General features: G+C 32.9%; 1 protein-coding gene across 1 annotated transcript; it reads left to right on the forward strand.

The window, feature by feature from the left end:
* On the forward strand, positions 1-4,786 carry LOC102591521 (probable polygalacturonase). The gene is made up of 6 exons (XM_006343808.2): positions 1-244; positions 1,093-1,449; positions 2,751-2,871; positions 3,020-3,194; positions 3,307-3,377; positions 4,009-4,786. The coding sequence occupies exons 2-6, from the start codon at positions 1,114-1,116 to the stop codon at positions 4,647-4,649; spliced, it is 1,344 nt and encodes a 447-aa protein (XP_006343870.1). The 5' UTR covers positions 1-244; positions 1,093-1,113; the 3' UTR covers positions 4,650-4,786.
* Positions 4,787-14,174: the final 9,388 nt, after the last annotated feature.

Raw genomic sequence — 14,174 nt, forward strand, 5'->3', positions numbered from 1 at the left:
TTAATATGAGATTTTTCAAAGTGAAATTTCAAATAAAATCATGTCCAAACGGTCCTTAGAGTACTCAGCCAATGACGGTGGCTCTGTTTTCAACTTCAGGTCCCCTGTTTTTCTCTTTATCTGCAAAATTTCAAGTAGCATTAAATAAAATTTACTCATAAATTCTTCTTCTCTCTTCCTTCTTTTCTTCTTCTTAAACTTTAAAATACAACAAAAGACACTTGTTGACAAACTACACCTCCAGGTACTCAATTTCAACTTTTTTTAGTACTCATTTTGTTATTTTCTGCTAAATTTTTACTTTAAATTGGGAATGTCATGTATATAGCAAGATCTGTATGTATTTGGAGTTATCTTTTTGGAATTTCTACTGCATTTTCTTGGTTAGTTTCTGCTTGTTTCTTTTCTGTTTTTTAAGCAGGGATTAGCTTACTTTCTGCTTTAACATTATAAAATTTCTGAACTTTCAACAGGGTTTTCATGGAGATTGAACAAGATCTGTGTATTTGGAGTTTTCTCTTTGTTATTTTTACTGCATTTTAGCTTATTTTAGTTGGGGTTTTCTTGAGCTTTTTCTTCTTCACTCTTAGGAACTATAAAAAGGAAAAAAAGAAAGGATTTTTTGCTTACCCTTTTGATTAATCTTGCATAATCTTCACTCTTAGCATTAAAAAAAGGAAGAAAGAAATGATTTTTTGCTTACCCTTTTGCTTAATCTTGCATATTCTTCACTCTTAGCAACAAAAAAAAAAAGGAAAAAGAGAGGATTTTTTGCTTACCTTTTGATTAATCTTACATAATCTTCACTCTTAGCATTAAAAAGAGGAAAAAGAAGGATTTCTTGCTTACCCTTTTGATTAATTTTGTATAATTTTAACAATTAGCTCATGTACACAAATTATTGAGTGGTCAAATTAAAATGGGGTCCTAATCAAACTAATGGGTATGGAAGGTTCTTGTAGTTATAGTCAGTCGAGGGTCGAGGGTCTATCAGAAACAAACTCTCTTATTTTGACAAGGTAGAAGTAATACACTGGGTTTATTGTTGCATAATATTCACACTTAAAGCTTGAATACATTTTCTTTTTCCAGTTTCCTTCAACCCCAGAGACAATGAATCGGTGGGTTGGGTCAATATTCCTATGCATTATCAGCACATTGCTTCTGATGAGCTGGTCGGTGGTGGCGGAGGGGGAGACATGCTCGGGGATAGTACCAATGCAATATCGAAATGATAAGATATCGATATTGGACTTTGGTGGTGTAGGTGATGGGCGGACATTGAATACAAAAGCATTTAAAGAAGCAATCTTTAGAATTCAACACTTGAAGAGGAAGGGTGGAACTTTGCTTTACATACCTGCTGGTGTATATTTGACTGGTCCATTTGATCTTACTAGTCGTATGACTCTTTATTTGGCCAGTGGTGCTGTTATCAAAGCCACTCAGGTTTATTCTTAATTCTTCATATCTTTATTTTATAACATTAAAATAATTGCATTTAGAAGGAATCATTTACTTTGAACTTTGTTCGTTTGACCATCATTTGACTCATTTCAGCCCTGAATGCTAGAACTTAATTGAAATTTTATAAATGTAGATTTTAAGACCTTTTTTTCTAAGTATGATAATGGCGAGTGTATAATTTTCTTGGCCTAGATTTTAGGTTCACGTTCTTACACGGCGTCATTTGTTTTTGAATAGTGGGATGTATAGCACAATGTTTCAATATATTAAGCAAGGCATGTAATTGGAGTAGGCTAAAGTGAGTCTATTTAAAATTAGCAATTATTTAAGTATGGACAATAGATTTAAATGCATTAAGTAATCAGCGGGCCTTTGGATAATGGGACCTGATCCATGTGATGGTATTTAAAATATTAGGTATGGTGGACAACCATGGGGTTTATTGTACTATTTAATGATATTCATCAGACAAGAAAAAATAAAAGATTAAAATAATGAAAGCCAATTTGATCTTTGTCTCTTTATATTATTTTTCTGTTACATGCTTGTAAGTTGTAACTTTGAAGTGATCACTGAACAGAACTGCGGTTAATCAAACAAGAATTTACATTTAACAGAAAAAACAAGAATGTAAAACACTGAGCTACTCGTTTAGAAGGTTGTGATTGGTCCAAAGGGCGGGTCACAGACGGATTTCTCGGTTATCAAAAAAAAAAAAACACTGAGCTACTCTTCAGCAGGACAAATAGATAATCATTTCTTGTTCGTCTGACTCCACGTGGTCATCACATAATCTTCTATGATAAATCGAAAATTGTTCCAACATGCCATGGAAGTAAAAGAAAACAGTCTGTTACGCTGGTGATTCCGTTTGTATTCTTGGGACTTAGTTTAAACCTTCAGTTTCAAATGATTAGATCGTTAATTCAGATCTACTATCTTTAGCTAGGTTCATTCTTTCTATTGTTGCAGACTTCAACAGTTTATGCATCCACCACCTCAGTATACTTTATACCAATCCGTAGCTTACCTTCCTTATAGGAGAGGTTGTTTGATACTGAGGGTAGCTTACCCTCAGTATGCTTTGCATCTTTGTAGAAGTCGCAATCGTGTGCCAATTCAAAGATATAATGTTTCTGTTTTAATGCATCCTTTTGGATATTGATGTACTACAAATGTAGTATGAGATCACATATTTTAGTTCAAAGTTAAGACCACTTATTGTGCTCCTCCTTTGTGTTGTCCAATTGGCTCTCTAATCCTGGCAATGAATTACAATTTAGGATCCCAGTCAATGGCCATTAGTTGATCCATTGCCTTCATATGGGAGAGGAAGAGAGCGACCTGGTGCAAGGTATATAAGCTTACTCCATGGAGATGGGCTCCATGATGTGATAATCACTGGTAAATATTCATTATTATATTCTTTTATATTTCAGCAGTATCTTTTTGGGTACAATTTATGGCAAGTAAGAACCTCCTAACTTTATCATAACGACATTCAAGGCCTGGTATGATGTGGTTCGGCTGAATTATTAAACTGTTTTTTCAGGTGAGAATGGTACTATTGATGGCCAGGGTGATGTTTGGTGGAATATGTGGAGGCAAAGAACTCTTCAGTTTACACGACCTCATCTCGTTGAACTAATGAACTCCAGAGGCATTCTCATTTCTAATGTCATTTTCAAGAACTCTCCCTTTTGGAATATCCACCCTGTTTATTGCAGGTATAAGTTTTCATAATTTTGTGTCATGTCTAAAAATCTGAAAAGAAAGTCTGCAACCATATAGCTAGCCTATTGCAGTCTAGTTTAATTTGTTTATTTGTTCCTCTGGCAGCAATGTTGTTATTCGATATGTCACCATATTGGCTCCAGCTGATTCACCAAATACTGATGGAATTGATCCAGGTAAAGCAAATCAGTTTTCTGAAATCAACTTCCTAAAAGGGACCTTTTTATTTGTCTTAGGAAGTTAGAGTTTCTTTTTTGTTTATCAAAGTTGGTACTTTTTTGTCATTAAGTTTCTCTTCCTCAAGTCTTCTGAGTCCCCTTTCATTGGCGCATTTCATTATAGTAGCTCATGGTTAATAATTTAGTGAAAACTTTTTGGCAGAAATCCTTGAACTGTTCAGAGTTGAGATAGTCTTTGTCTTTTTTTCTTTTTTGGATGTGACATTATGCTGAAGAGACATCATAGAGCGGTTATCATTACTCTGTACAATAACCAGTGATCTTCAACCTTCTAATTTGATGCGTCATTGGAGTGTATGAGATAATCTTTCATTTAGCATCCCTTTTGTTTGATAACAAAGGACTGCTAAAAAGAATTTATCCATTGACCTTTCATAAAGAAGCTAAATACTTTCTGTTAGAAGTTTGGTTTTCACTTCCCATTTTTATGTTCTTGGAGGTGAACTAATTAAGTTGCCTAGTGCGGAGGGTCCTGTAGACTCAATTAGAAAACTGAAAACTCCGGCAATCAATGGCAGTTTTTCTTTATTTACTATCAATTCATTGACATGTTTGTTTATTATTGCAGACTCAAGCTCCAATGTCTGCATTGAAGATTCCTATATTTCAGTAGGGGATGATCTAGTAGCCGTAAAGAGTGGCTGGGATCAATATGGAATTGCTTATGGTCGCCCTAGTCATGGCATAACCATCCGAAGGATAACTGGATCATCTCCATTTGCTGGAATAGCAGTTGGAAGTGAAACCTCTGGTGGCGTAGTGGACGTTTTAGCTGAGCACATAAGCCTTTTCAATATGGGAGTTGGTATTCACATTAAGACAAACATTGGCCGAGGAGGGATGATCAGAAACATTACGGTCTCAAATGTCTACATGGAAAATGCTCGAACGGGGATTAAGATTGCAGGGGATGTTGGTGATCATCCAAATGAAAATTTCAATCCTAATGCTCTTCCAGTTGTTAAGGGTATCAAGATTAAGGATGTTTGGGGCGAAAAGGTTTTGCAGGCTGGTTTGATTCATGGTTTGAAGAATTCCCCTTTCTCTGGGATTTGTCTCTCCAATATCAACCTTCATGGCAACCCCGGATCACAAAATTCCATTTGGAAATGCTCAGATGTTAGCGGAGCTGCAATTCAAGTCAGCCCTTTTCCTTGTGCAGAACTCACCAGCAGCCAACAAACTGGTGCATGCTCTACCTACTTCTAAGTATGTTGTAGTAATTCTTTGCTTCCAATTCAATTCAGTATATCACAAAAACGAAATGAAGAATTTTTTTCATGTTCTAAGTAAAATTGTAATTTCAACTTTGTACACAATCATATTGTATACATATTTTCCTACTACATCTCTCATGGATGCAAGTTTGTTTAAAAACTACTAAAACACACATCACAACAAACTAAAGGTGTATCCTATGCACAAAGTGCTCCCTTGCTACTGCAGGATTAGGGAGAGAGGGTGGGCGTGTATGGTACGCAACCTTCTTCTTGTATTTCTACCGAAGAGGTTGTCTCCAGGCCTCAACCCAAAAGAGCCATTCTACAAATACATACACTAATACAAAATACTAAAGCAAAAACATGGAGCACATTAGCAGAACTGCTTCAATCGAAGTAGTTATCCAAGAACTTGCGAATGTGCTTAACGAGACCACCTGTCTTCTTTTCCTCTTTATGTGTCTCATTTCCTTCTACAGCTTCTTGCTCCTCTTCTTCATGGTGATGGTGCAAATGCTTCTTCATTTTCTTCTTATCAAAGCTATGATGATCTTCATACTGCATTGCTGAAATCTCACCATCCTCATCCTCGTGTTCGTGCTCCTCTTCAAAGGGGTCATATAAATGACCCTTTAGTTTCATTTTACCAAACTTGTCATGTTTGTTCCGCTTGATTATGAACTTCGACATCTTCTGTTCATCAACATCATCATCATCATCATCTTCGTTGTTTTGGTGGAGGAAACTCATCCACTCCTCTGGAACCTGATGCAGACCTCCAGGAAATACATGTTCAAAGTCATCGTCATCATCATCAGAAGGTATCATATCATTACCATAAGGGATCTGATCATCAAGGTGTGTTGACTGTGTTCTTGGCTTCAGGTTGTGTGCATAGTGGAAATGGTGGTGGTCACATAATCGCGAAGGACGCCTAGATCTGGCCGGAAAGTGGCGGTTGATTGAACGAAGCCGAACAAACGTCAAAGGTAATGCCTTATTCTTTTTGTCCCTAGATTCAGGAAGGTGATCTTGATTCTCTTGAACATGTTGAGTTTCTTTGTCAAACTGGTTTGTGGTCGGGGTGGCATCGGATTCTGGAAGTTTGATGTTAGTGATATCGTTTTCTTGTTGCGTTAAGGGTGTTAGAGCAAATGAAAAGGCAAAAAAAAGGAAGAAAATGGCAATGGAGAGTTTGTCCATTGTGTAAATTTGGTTAAATAGAACAAAGTCTATTTCTCTGAAATAAAAGAATGATATTATGGATATATATATGTGTTGTTTTTACACTATTTTACTTTGGAAGGTGGACAGTGAATATGGGGAAAAGAGAGGTATAAAACATAGTGATATTTTTGAATCCAACAATATTTATGTGTGTAGAGTGAAATAGTAACCATTGGGTTGTAATGTTAATTGAACTACCAAAGGTCCAAAGCTTTGAGTTGGTCTCCAATCTCACCTTATGTCAATGAATTGTGGCCTAACGGGCAATGAAGTGAGATCAGGGTTCAAATCTCGATAAAAGTAAGAGGACAAGGTGATATGTTTTTATTGGTGTATTAGTTTTGATGGATAAAGTTATTCGATACTTGTGCTAGTAAGAGAAGTCTATGTTCAAACAGGTCATGTATCTTATTAGATTTTTTGGGGGTATGGAGAAAATTCTGTTTGGAGCGCCACCCCTGAATGAGCCCTGCAGAGTGCGATTCGGATTTAGTCGGAGCTTCAATGTAGGCTCCAGACACCGGGTGGGAAACAAAAAAAAAAGATTTTTTGGGGGTAAGCCAATACAAACACACTTTTAGTATGGTGTGATATTGTTCACTTTGAACTAAGTTTGCGCGGTTTTCTCAAGGCCTATTTTATTAAGAGTATCTCGACGCTTTATATGTAGCTTCCTTTTCAACTACCAATACATGGAGCTTTGTTCGTAAACCTAATAGTTTTCCCTTCAAACTAAAATTTCACATGACCCATCACCCCATGGTTTTATCTAGAGATTCACCAAGTGTCATTCACATCATCCGAGTATTTATGATCACGAAGCCAACATGCTAGTTCTTGTGTGTGCGCCTCTTGAAGGTACTAAATCGAGCTTCACACTATCATTCCTCCATTTCCATGCTTGTTTCGACAAATCATATGCTTTGATATCAGTTGTTGGGCTACGACGATAATCTAAGTCAAACTGACAAGGTTTTCCAAAAAGTTTCAACATTATTAAAAGTTTCTCTACACATTATACGTAGCCTTTTTTCTTTTCAGCTATCAATGAATAACTTTGTTGCATATCGATGTATCTGATTTAAATATTTAAATAGTAAGTATGGATAAGTTTTTACCATGATTTTATATTTGATCGTCAATCCTTAAATCTTGCTATTTGTCATTGGGCAAGGTAAATTGAACCAAAAACAAAATAAAACTTAGTATAAATATGTTACATTAGTTTATAAATGTGCTAATGATGCAGTTTAGCACAAATTAAGAACAAAACAGGGATCAATATTGTCTTGAAATTGCAGTAGTATATTATTATAATATTTTTATATAGTAGGTGACGTATCATATCCTTTTCCTTGCCTGTCTTATCTCGGTGGCGGGTATATGTGATTTTAAGCGGGTTTAAATTTAATTTTAACTTTTTTTTTTATAGTAATAGAACATTATTTATTAAGTTAATTTCTTTAAAGCTATGAAAATATTCAAGATATAAATGAAAATGGTTCAATAAAAAATACTAGTATAATTTCTTATATGTTTTCAATTGACTTCTAAAAGATAAATTTTAAACTCATTATCTATTAAATTAATACAACTTAATCAATTAATAAATAATTTATTTTTATGAATTTTATTTTTAGTATCAAATTTAACTAGATGTTTTCCTTCTCTTCGGTATCGAAAAAGAAAATATTAAAAAAATTATGCAGGGTGAAGTGGGGCGGGTTGAAAATGAAAAATGTTGTTAGGCGAGACGGATTAAAAATTTTATAGGTTAAGCTCAACTTGCCCTATCCCGTCCCACACCACCCTATTGCCATATCTGGTCCTACTAGACATAAGTTTAATTGTTAAAGAATAAAAATTAAAAAATCAATTCATTTGAAGAGTAAAACGGACAATTTTTAAACGCTATGATTCCATGACTCAATGCATAAACAAACAAGATATTTAATTACTAACCAATAAAATTTGTGGTGAAAAACAAGGATCCCAACTCATTATCTTCTTTAAACCCAATTAATTAATCCTAATTAAATACCATATAATACCATCTTTTACAACTTGGTATTCGATAAATTCTATGATGTTATAATAACCAATAAGACAACACCCAAAAACATTATAAATTCTCTAAAATGATACTATTTCTGAAAGTTTTCTTAAACACTCATTTTTTTTTCTTAATATAATTAATTAAAATGTTATCAAGAGCTTTTGTCACTAAACATCAAATTAGAAGGAATTTCAATGATCATGAAGAAAATAGTTGCAGATCAATGTCAATCTATGAGTATGAAGAGTTTATTATAGGATTCAAACAAGATGTTCCTCTTGTATTTTTCGATGAAAATAATGATCCTAATCGTAACCATGGTATGGTATCGAGGAAAACATTTTCTTTCTCCGTGTTTACTTGGTTAAGATTTTAGAAAAATATTTTCTCGAGAAAAATAAGCAATTTTTCTAGTGAAAGTAGGGAAAATACGTTTTATAAGTGACATTTCACTCTTCTTCGTCCTCTAACACATCCAATCCCACCCCCACTTGCACCACACCTCTATCCCCTACCCCACCCCCACCTGTCACTATATAGTGTCTGTCTAGATTATATATGTATGTTTTTGGGATTGATGATATATATTTTTCGGTTACAACTTACCAAACATTAAAAAATAAGTAAGAAACCACTTATATTTTTTCAGAAAGTCACCTAAAGGATATCGACTTATAAACCTCTTTAAAATATGTGATTTTTAATCTTAAATATAAAGGTTACTTGCTATAACATGTAATGTTGACTTGATGGTATAATTTTTTTCTCATATTGACTTACATAAGTCATAACCATTTTATTTAATTATATTATGTCTCGACAGGTAAAGCAGTGTCGGGTCCTTGTGAGCCAAGATTGACACTAAAAGAAGTGTTGAGGGCATCAGGTGGAGTTATGGGAGAAAGTCATTTAGGGATGACTGAAAAAATTGTGCTTTTAAAAGGGAAAATTTGTGCTTTAAAAAGATTTAGAAAAGTTGTTTTGAAAAAGAATGAATTTGGGAGAAGAATTGAAAAGTTTGCTAGGGTTAGTAGAGATTGCAAACAACTTGTTCCAATCACAGCTTATTTATATTCAAAGAGGATCAAATTTGTTGTTTGTGATTACTACCCCATGGGTAGTCTTGCTGATTTACTTGTTGGTGAGTTTTCAATCTCGTCCTTCGTCCTTAATCAGAAATCTCGAGTCTTAAATCGTGTATTTTGATGTGAATTTAAATCAATCCTCAATGAGGGTACGAGTACCAGATACTAAATGAAAACACACACTAAAAAATGATGTTGACTTATTTTTCAAGTTACTAATTGTACTTGTTATAAATTACATGTAGTTATCTTTTATGTGACTAGTGCATTATTTTTTTTCATTATCAATATGTATAGAAGTTAAATTCACTTAGATTTGTTGTTATAATCCGTTTATTTTTTAGAATCTCAATTTTTTGTAAAGAATTAGGGATAATCACTTAAAATTTGGATTGAAACATATTACAATTAATGTTTATAATTGTTTAGTAAAATTCTTATAGGATTAATTAGTAAATCGTTTTAAGTTTACTTAGATTAACTAAAATCACATATCTCTATGATCATTACGTGCTAGTACATGACACATTTTATTTTAATTATAAATTTAACTTATATACATCAACTTTTTTCTTGTAGGAGCAAGGGATCTAGGTCAAACGGCACTAGAATGGAAACAACGTTTAAAAATAATTGTATGCATTGCTCATGGCATTGCATTCATCCACTCTCAAAATCCTCCAAAAGATCAAAAGGACATACAACTAAATGTTCATGGCAATGTCAAGGCATCAAATGTCATGATCAACATCGATTTCACCGCCTGTCTTTCTGATTATGGCTTCGCGCAATTAGCTGAGAGGACAGAGTTTTCTGATACCTGGCAAAAAAATCCGCCCCCTCTTGATGATCAATATGCATATTGTGAATTGTTAAGCCAAAAAAGTGATGTGTATAACTTTGGGATTATTTTGTTGGATATATTAGGAAGAAGGCAAGGGATGAAGAAAGAAGAAATGGGAAATGGGGAGTTTGAGTTTTTTGTACAAGGCAAAGAAAGAAAACAAGTTTTAAATGTATTGAACATAGCTTTGAAATGCATAAATAGTGATCTAGAGGCTAGGCCTACAATGAAACAAATAGTAATATACCTAGGAGATGTATTGAGGGTGAAAAATTACTCAAATTAGTGTTATTTTAGTGTGAAAGATATACATATATCTATATATTGATATTAGGCGAGCGTTTTCATCGTGTATGCTTTGAAGTATGTATAACAACGTCTCATTCCTGAGCAAATTGGGATAAGATATGCTTTAAAACATATATGATGAAAAGTAGCTTGTAGAATTTGCTCAACATTTTATGTTGATTGTCAGCTTGTTCAGCTGACCTCAAGAAATTCATGTCACTCGACATAATATGTTTGTTCTCAAAATATATGCTTTAAAACATGTTTGAAAACTTTTGAGTTATTTAAATAATATTTTTACTATTAACTTTGACTCTTATTTGTTGATATATGTTGTACCGTTCTCTTTCTAATTATATTTACTTGAACATTTTACAAACAAAAAAAAAAATCAATTTGTACTGAGTTTTTTCTCTCTACTCTAGTATTGAGGCAAAATTTAACTACATTGATCAAATTGTGTAATCTAAAAGTGTAACAAGTGTTGATACAAAACCACATTGATTAAAATGTAATCTAATAATTAACTTACACATCTAATTTTTCCTTGAAATAAACACATAATTGATCAATACTAGTTCATAACTAATGATCATTGCATATGTTTTTTCTTGGTGTGTATTCTACTTAAATACAATAACAACAATAACATATCAATAAAATCCTACAAGTAAAATTTGTAAAGATCAATAAAAATTACACACATTTTATTTTTATCTTTACGAGTTGGAAAAACTATTTTTTTCTACCCATAATAAAGGGATCTTAGAAGGGACAGACATATAGAGTAGCCTCACGTGTGGTTCTTACACACAACAGAGAGGGCATCTTATAGACCGTCAAAGTTCTTTTTTCTTTTTTACGCGTAGATTGAACTAGAGTGGTAAATATTCATTTATTCTTAATCAGAAGTTTTGAGTTTGAGTATAGGAGTCATCTTTATTAAGGAGCATTTTAATCTCAATGTAGGACTTTTCGGTACAAATTCAAATTTAATCGGACTTTAATATAAATACCGAATACACTGGGAAAAAAATGTAATTTCTAATGGCTCTTTGATATGTTGGTTTCTTCCTTATTTTTCAAGAGGACCACTTGATGAATATACTGATACAATGTCAGATCTTACACGTGTGCTTTCATGACTACTCTTCCCTCCTCATGCTAGACAGGGGCCTATCTTCGCGAAAACTTACTCGTACTCGATGTTTATATCAATAAGAGAATAAGAGAAGAGAATATGAAATGGATTGTTTTAGTAAGCTCTTGACACCTCGTGAATCTTTAATTTTACTCGCACTTGATGTATATATCTCATTTCAACTTTTCTATTGACTAACGTTAAATTGATATATCAAAATGGCATAAACATCAAATGTGAGTAGTTGTATTTGCTGTATCTCTGAACTTTTATTTTGGTCGTAAACACGAATAATCGTTCATTACAAATATTATTACAAGCAGGAGCAGAGCTACTTTGGTTAGCTCTTATAGCTAGTGGAAGTCGATTGATATTCTTTTATTGAAAAATCGTTGAATCTTATATGTCTTCTTTATATTTTAGGGATAATGGTCTGAAAAGTATTTCAACTTTGACCGAAATTGTTGTTACGATACCAAACTTCAAAAAGGACCTTTTACCCCCTATACTATTTAATAATGTATTTTAAAGGTATATATGTGCCTACGTGGACATCATAAATATTGCATCATTTTAAATAATAATGTGTCCACGTGGGCACATATATACCTTTAAAATACACTATTAAATAGTGCATGGGGTAAAAGGTCCTCCATAAAATTTGGTATCGTAACAATAATTTCAGTCAAAGTTAAAATATTTTTCAGACCTTTACCCCTATATTTTAATTCTTCCTAGTAAATTATTCATCAATTATTAATTGAATTTAGATCATGGAAGTACTCTACTAGTCTACTTGTTACAAAGTTGTATACAATTAATTTTCAAGCTCAATTAATATATGATTCAATCAATCTCATTTAGTCAAGGTTTTGACGACACGTGGACCAATTGCTACACATTATACAGCTCCTTTTTGCCTTTTAATAACTACTCCCTCCGTCCCATTCTATGTTGCACCATTTCCTTTTTGGTCAGTCCCAAAAAAGAATATCACATTTCTTTATATGGTAAATATTTAAAAGTACAATTCATTTTTTATCCTTGTTGGTCCCACTTAATCTTAAAATAATACTCCAATACATTTATGAGAAGAGAGAAAAGTGAGTCTACTTTTTAAAGTACAATTTGGTAAACATTTCAAAGTCTTCATTTATTTCTTAAACTCCGTGCCCGGTCAAATGTTGCCACATAAAATGGGACGGAGGGAGTAAAAAAATATAGATGATTATTAGGCTTATAGAGCTAAGGTTATTAGGTTTTTTATATTACTAATATATAACAACAAGCTATGATTTAATTTATTAATTAATTAGTGTAACGTACATTTTGACTGATCCAGTAGTATCATTTTTTTATAAAAATTAATTATATACTGTTGACTTTTTCTTCCAAAGCGTGTGCATGGTTAATAGCGTACTTTAATTATTATTTTTAGCAAAACCAAAGAATCAAGAAGCTTCGTATTGGAATCATTAAGCACGATTAAAGCAAATTAATTACATTATCTTTATATTAGCACTTAATTACACGATAGATTATCAAAGAGAATTAAACAAAAGTTTATAAATTATTTTTAAAAATAATACGAGGTTAATTTGTACTTAAACTTGTACTAAATTACTAGAATATCGGCGATTGATAATTGTAACGTTTGTATTTTTTAGGAAAATAATATAGTGAAAAAAAAAGAAGAAGAGGAATGTTAATATTGGTGAAATAATTGCATCAAAAACCTTGTAAAGTGGGAATCGAACCTTCACCAACAAAGTAAAAGTTCAGATAGTCAATCAATGAGCTACTCTCTCTCTATATATATATAGAGAGAAGTATATATATCTCCGATCTTGCAACATTAGTGAAATACATCCCTAAATTATCGTCAAGTTTAGGAGTGTTTTAAACACTTCTCTCAATTTTTATTAAGAACTTCATGCTCCTACAAGAGTTTGAGACCACTTGCTATGTCATGTTGCATATCGAAAATGTATCGGGCATCTAAGTTTAGTTAGTCAAGTAAATGGGTGTTTTTAAGAATGTCAATAGTTCGGAGATGAAACTAAAAATTTACGCCAAGTTTAGGGGTGTTTTTATACTCTCTCATATAAAAAGTATGTTGACTTGACTCTATAGGTATAAATAGCACCCCTCATGTTGAGTTTCATTTGATAAAATAAGAAAGAAAAATGAAATAAAAGGGAGAAATTAAATGGCAAATGAAGAGAGTGAACTTTACTTTGTTTTCATGAACTATGATCCTGAATACGAGCGTCTTCGATCCAAAAGGTAAGTATTTCTTCTGTATTTTTATCTTTCTTTTATAAATAAAATAACATTTTCGACACGTCAATTAATTTCTAAAGAAATGAATTTTTAGCCTAATTCATCAGTCTTAAAAATCTTGAATCCTTCTCTGAGTTCGATACATATATAGGACAAAGAAGGGAAGCTATGAGCTAGATGTGTACATAAGCAATAAACATGATGAGCTGTTAGCAAATACATTTGAGGCAGGAACCTATAACAAGAGATTGTCTTTGGTTATTGTTGATGGATTTGCTGTTGAAATCACTCAGGATCAGGTTAATTAATTAATTAATTTCTTCCTCAAATTTTGTATTTGTATATTCTTAATTAATACTATATATTATATTATAAATGACATATATATTATTTTATGATTACAGGCCAATGTGCTTAGATCTGCAAGAGAAGTGAGGGTTGTGGAGAAAAATCAAGAACTTGCATAATGCCTTGGATGGTTATTATTATTGAGAAATTTAATATATAGATTTAAAAATTTCCCCACCCCCAACAAAAAAAAAGTGAGAAGAAGAGAAAAGAGGGGGGGGGGGGGGGGGGGGGGAGGGGTG

Source organism: Solanum tuberosum, unplaced genomic scaffold, assembly GCF_000226075.1.
Source record: "Solanum tuberosum cultivar DM 1-3 516 R44 unplaced genomic scaffold, SolTub_3.0 scf00048, whole genome shotgun sequence".
In the NCBI taxonomy this organism is placed as follows: Eukaryota; Viridiplantae; Streptophyta; class Magnoliopsida; order Solanales; family Solanaceae; genus Solanum; species Solanum tuberosum.

Bases quoted from the DNA above. Each gene is read 5' to 3' on its own strand.
- LOC102591521 (XM_006343808.2), top strand. From the start codon at position 1,114: ATGAATCGGTGGGTTGGGTCAATATTCCTATGCATTATCAGCACATTG. The intron at 1,450-2,750 runs GTTTATTCTTAA...ATTACAATTTAG, and splicing joins CTGTTATCAAAGCCACTCAG to GATCCCAGTCAATGGCCATT. The intron at 2,872-3,019 runs GTAAATATTCAT...CTGTTTTTTCAG, and splicing joins CCATGATGTGATAATCACTG to GTGAGAATGGTACTATTGAT.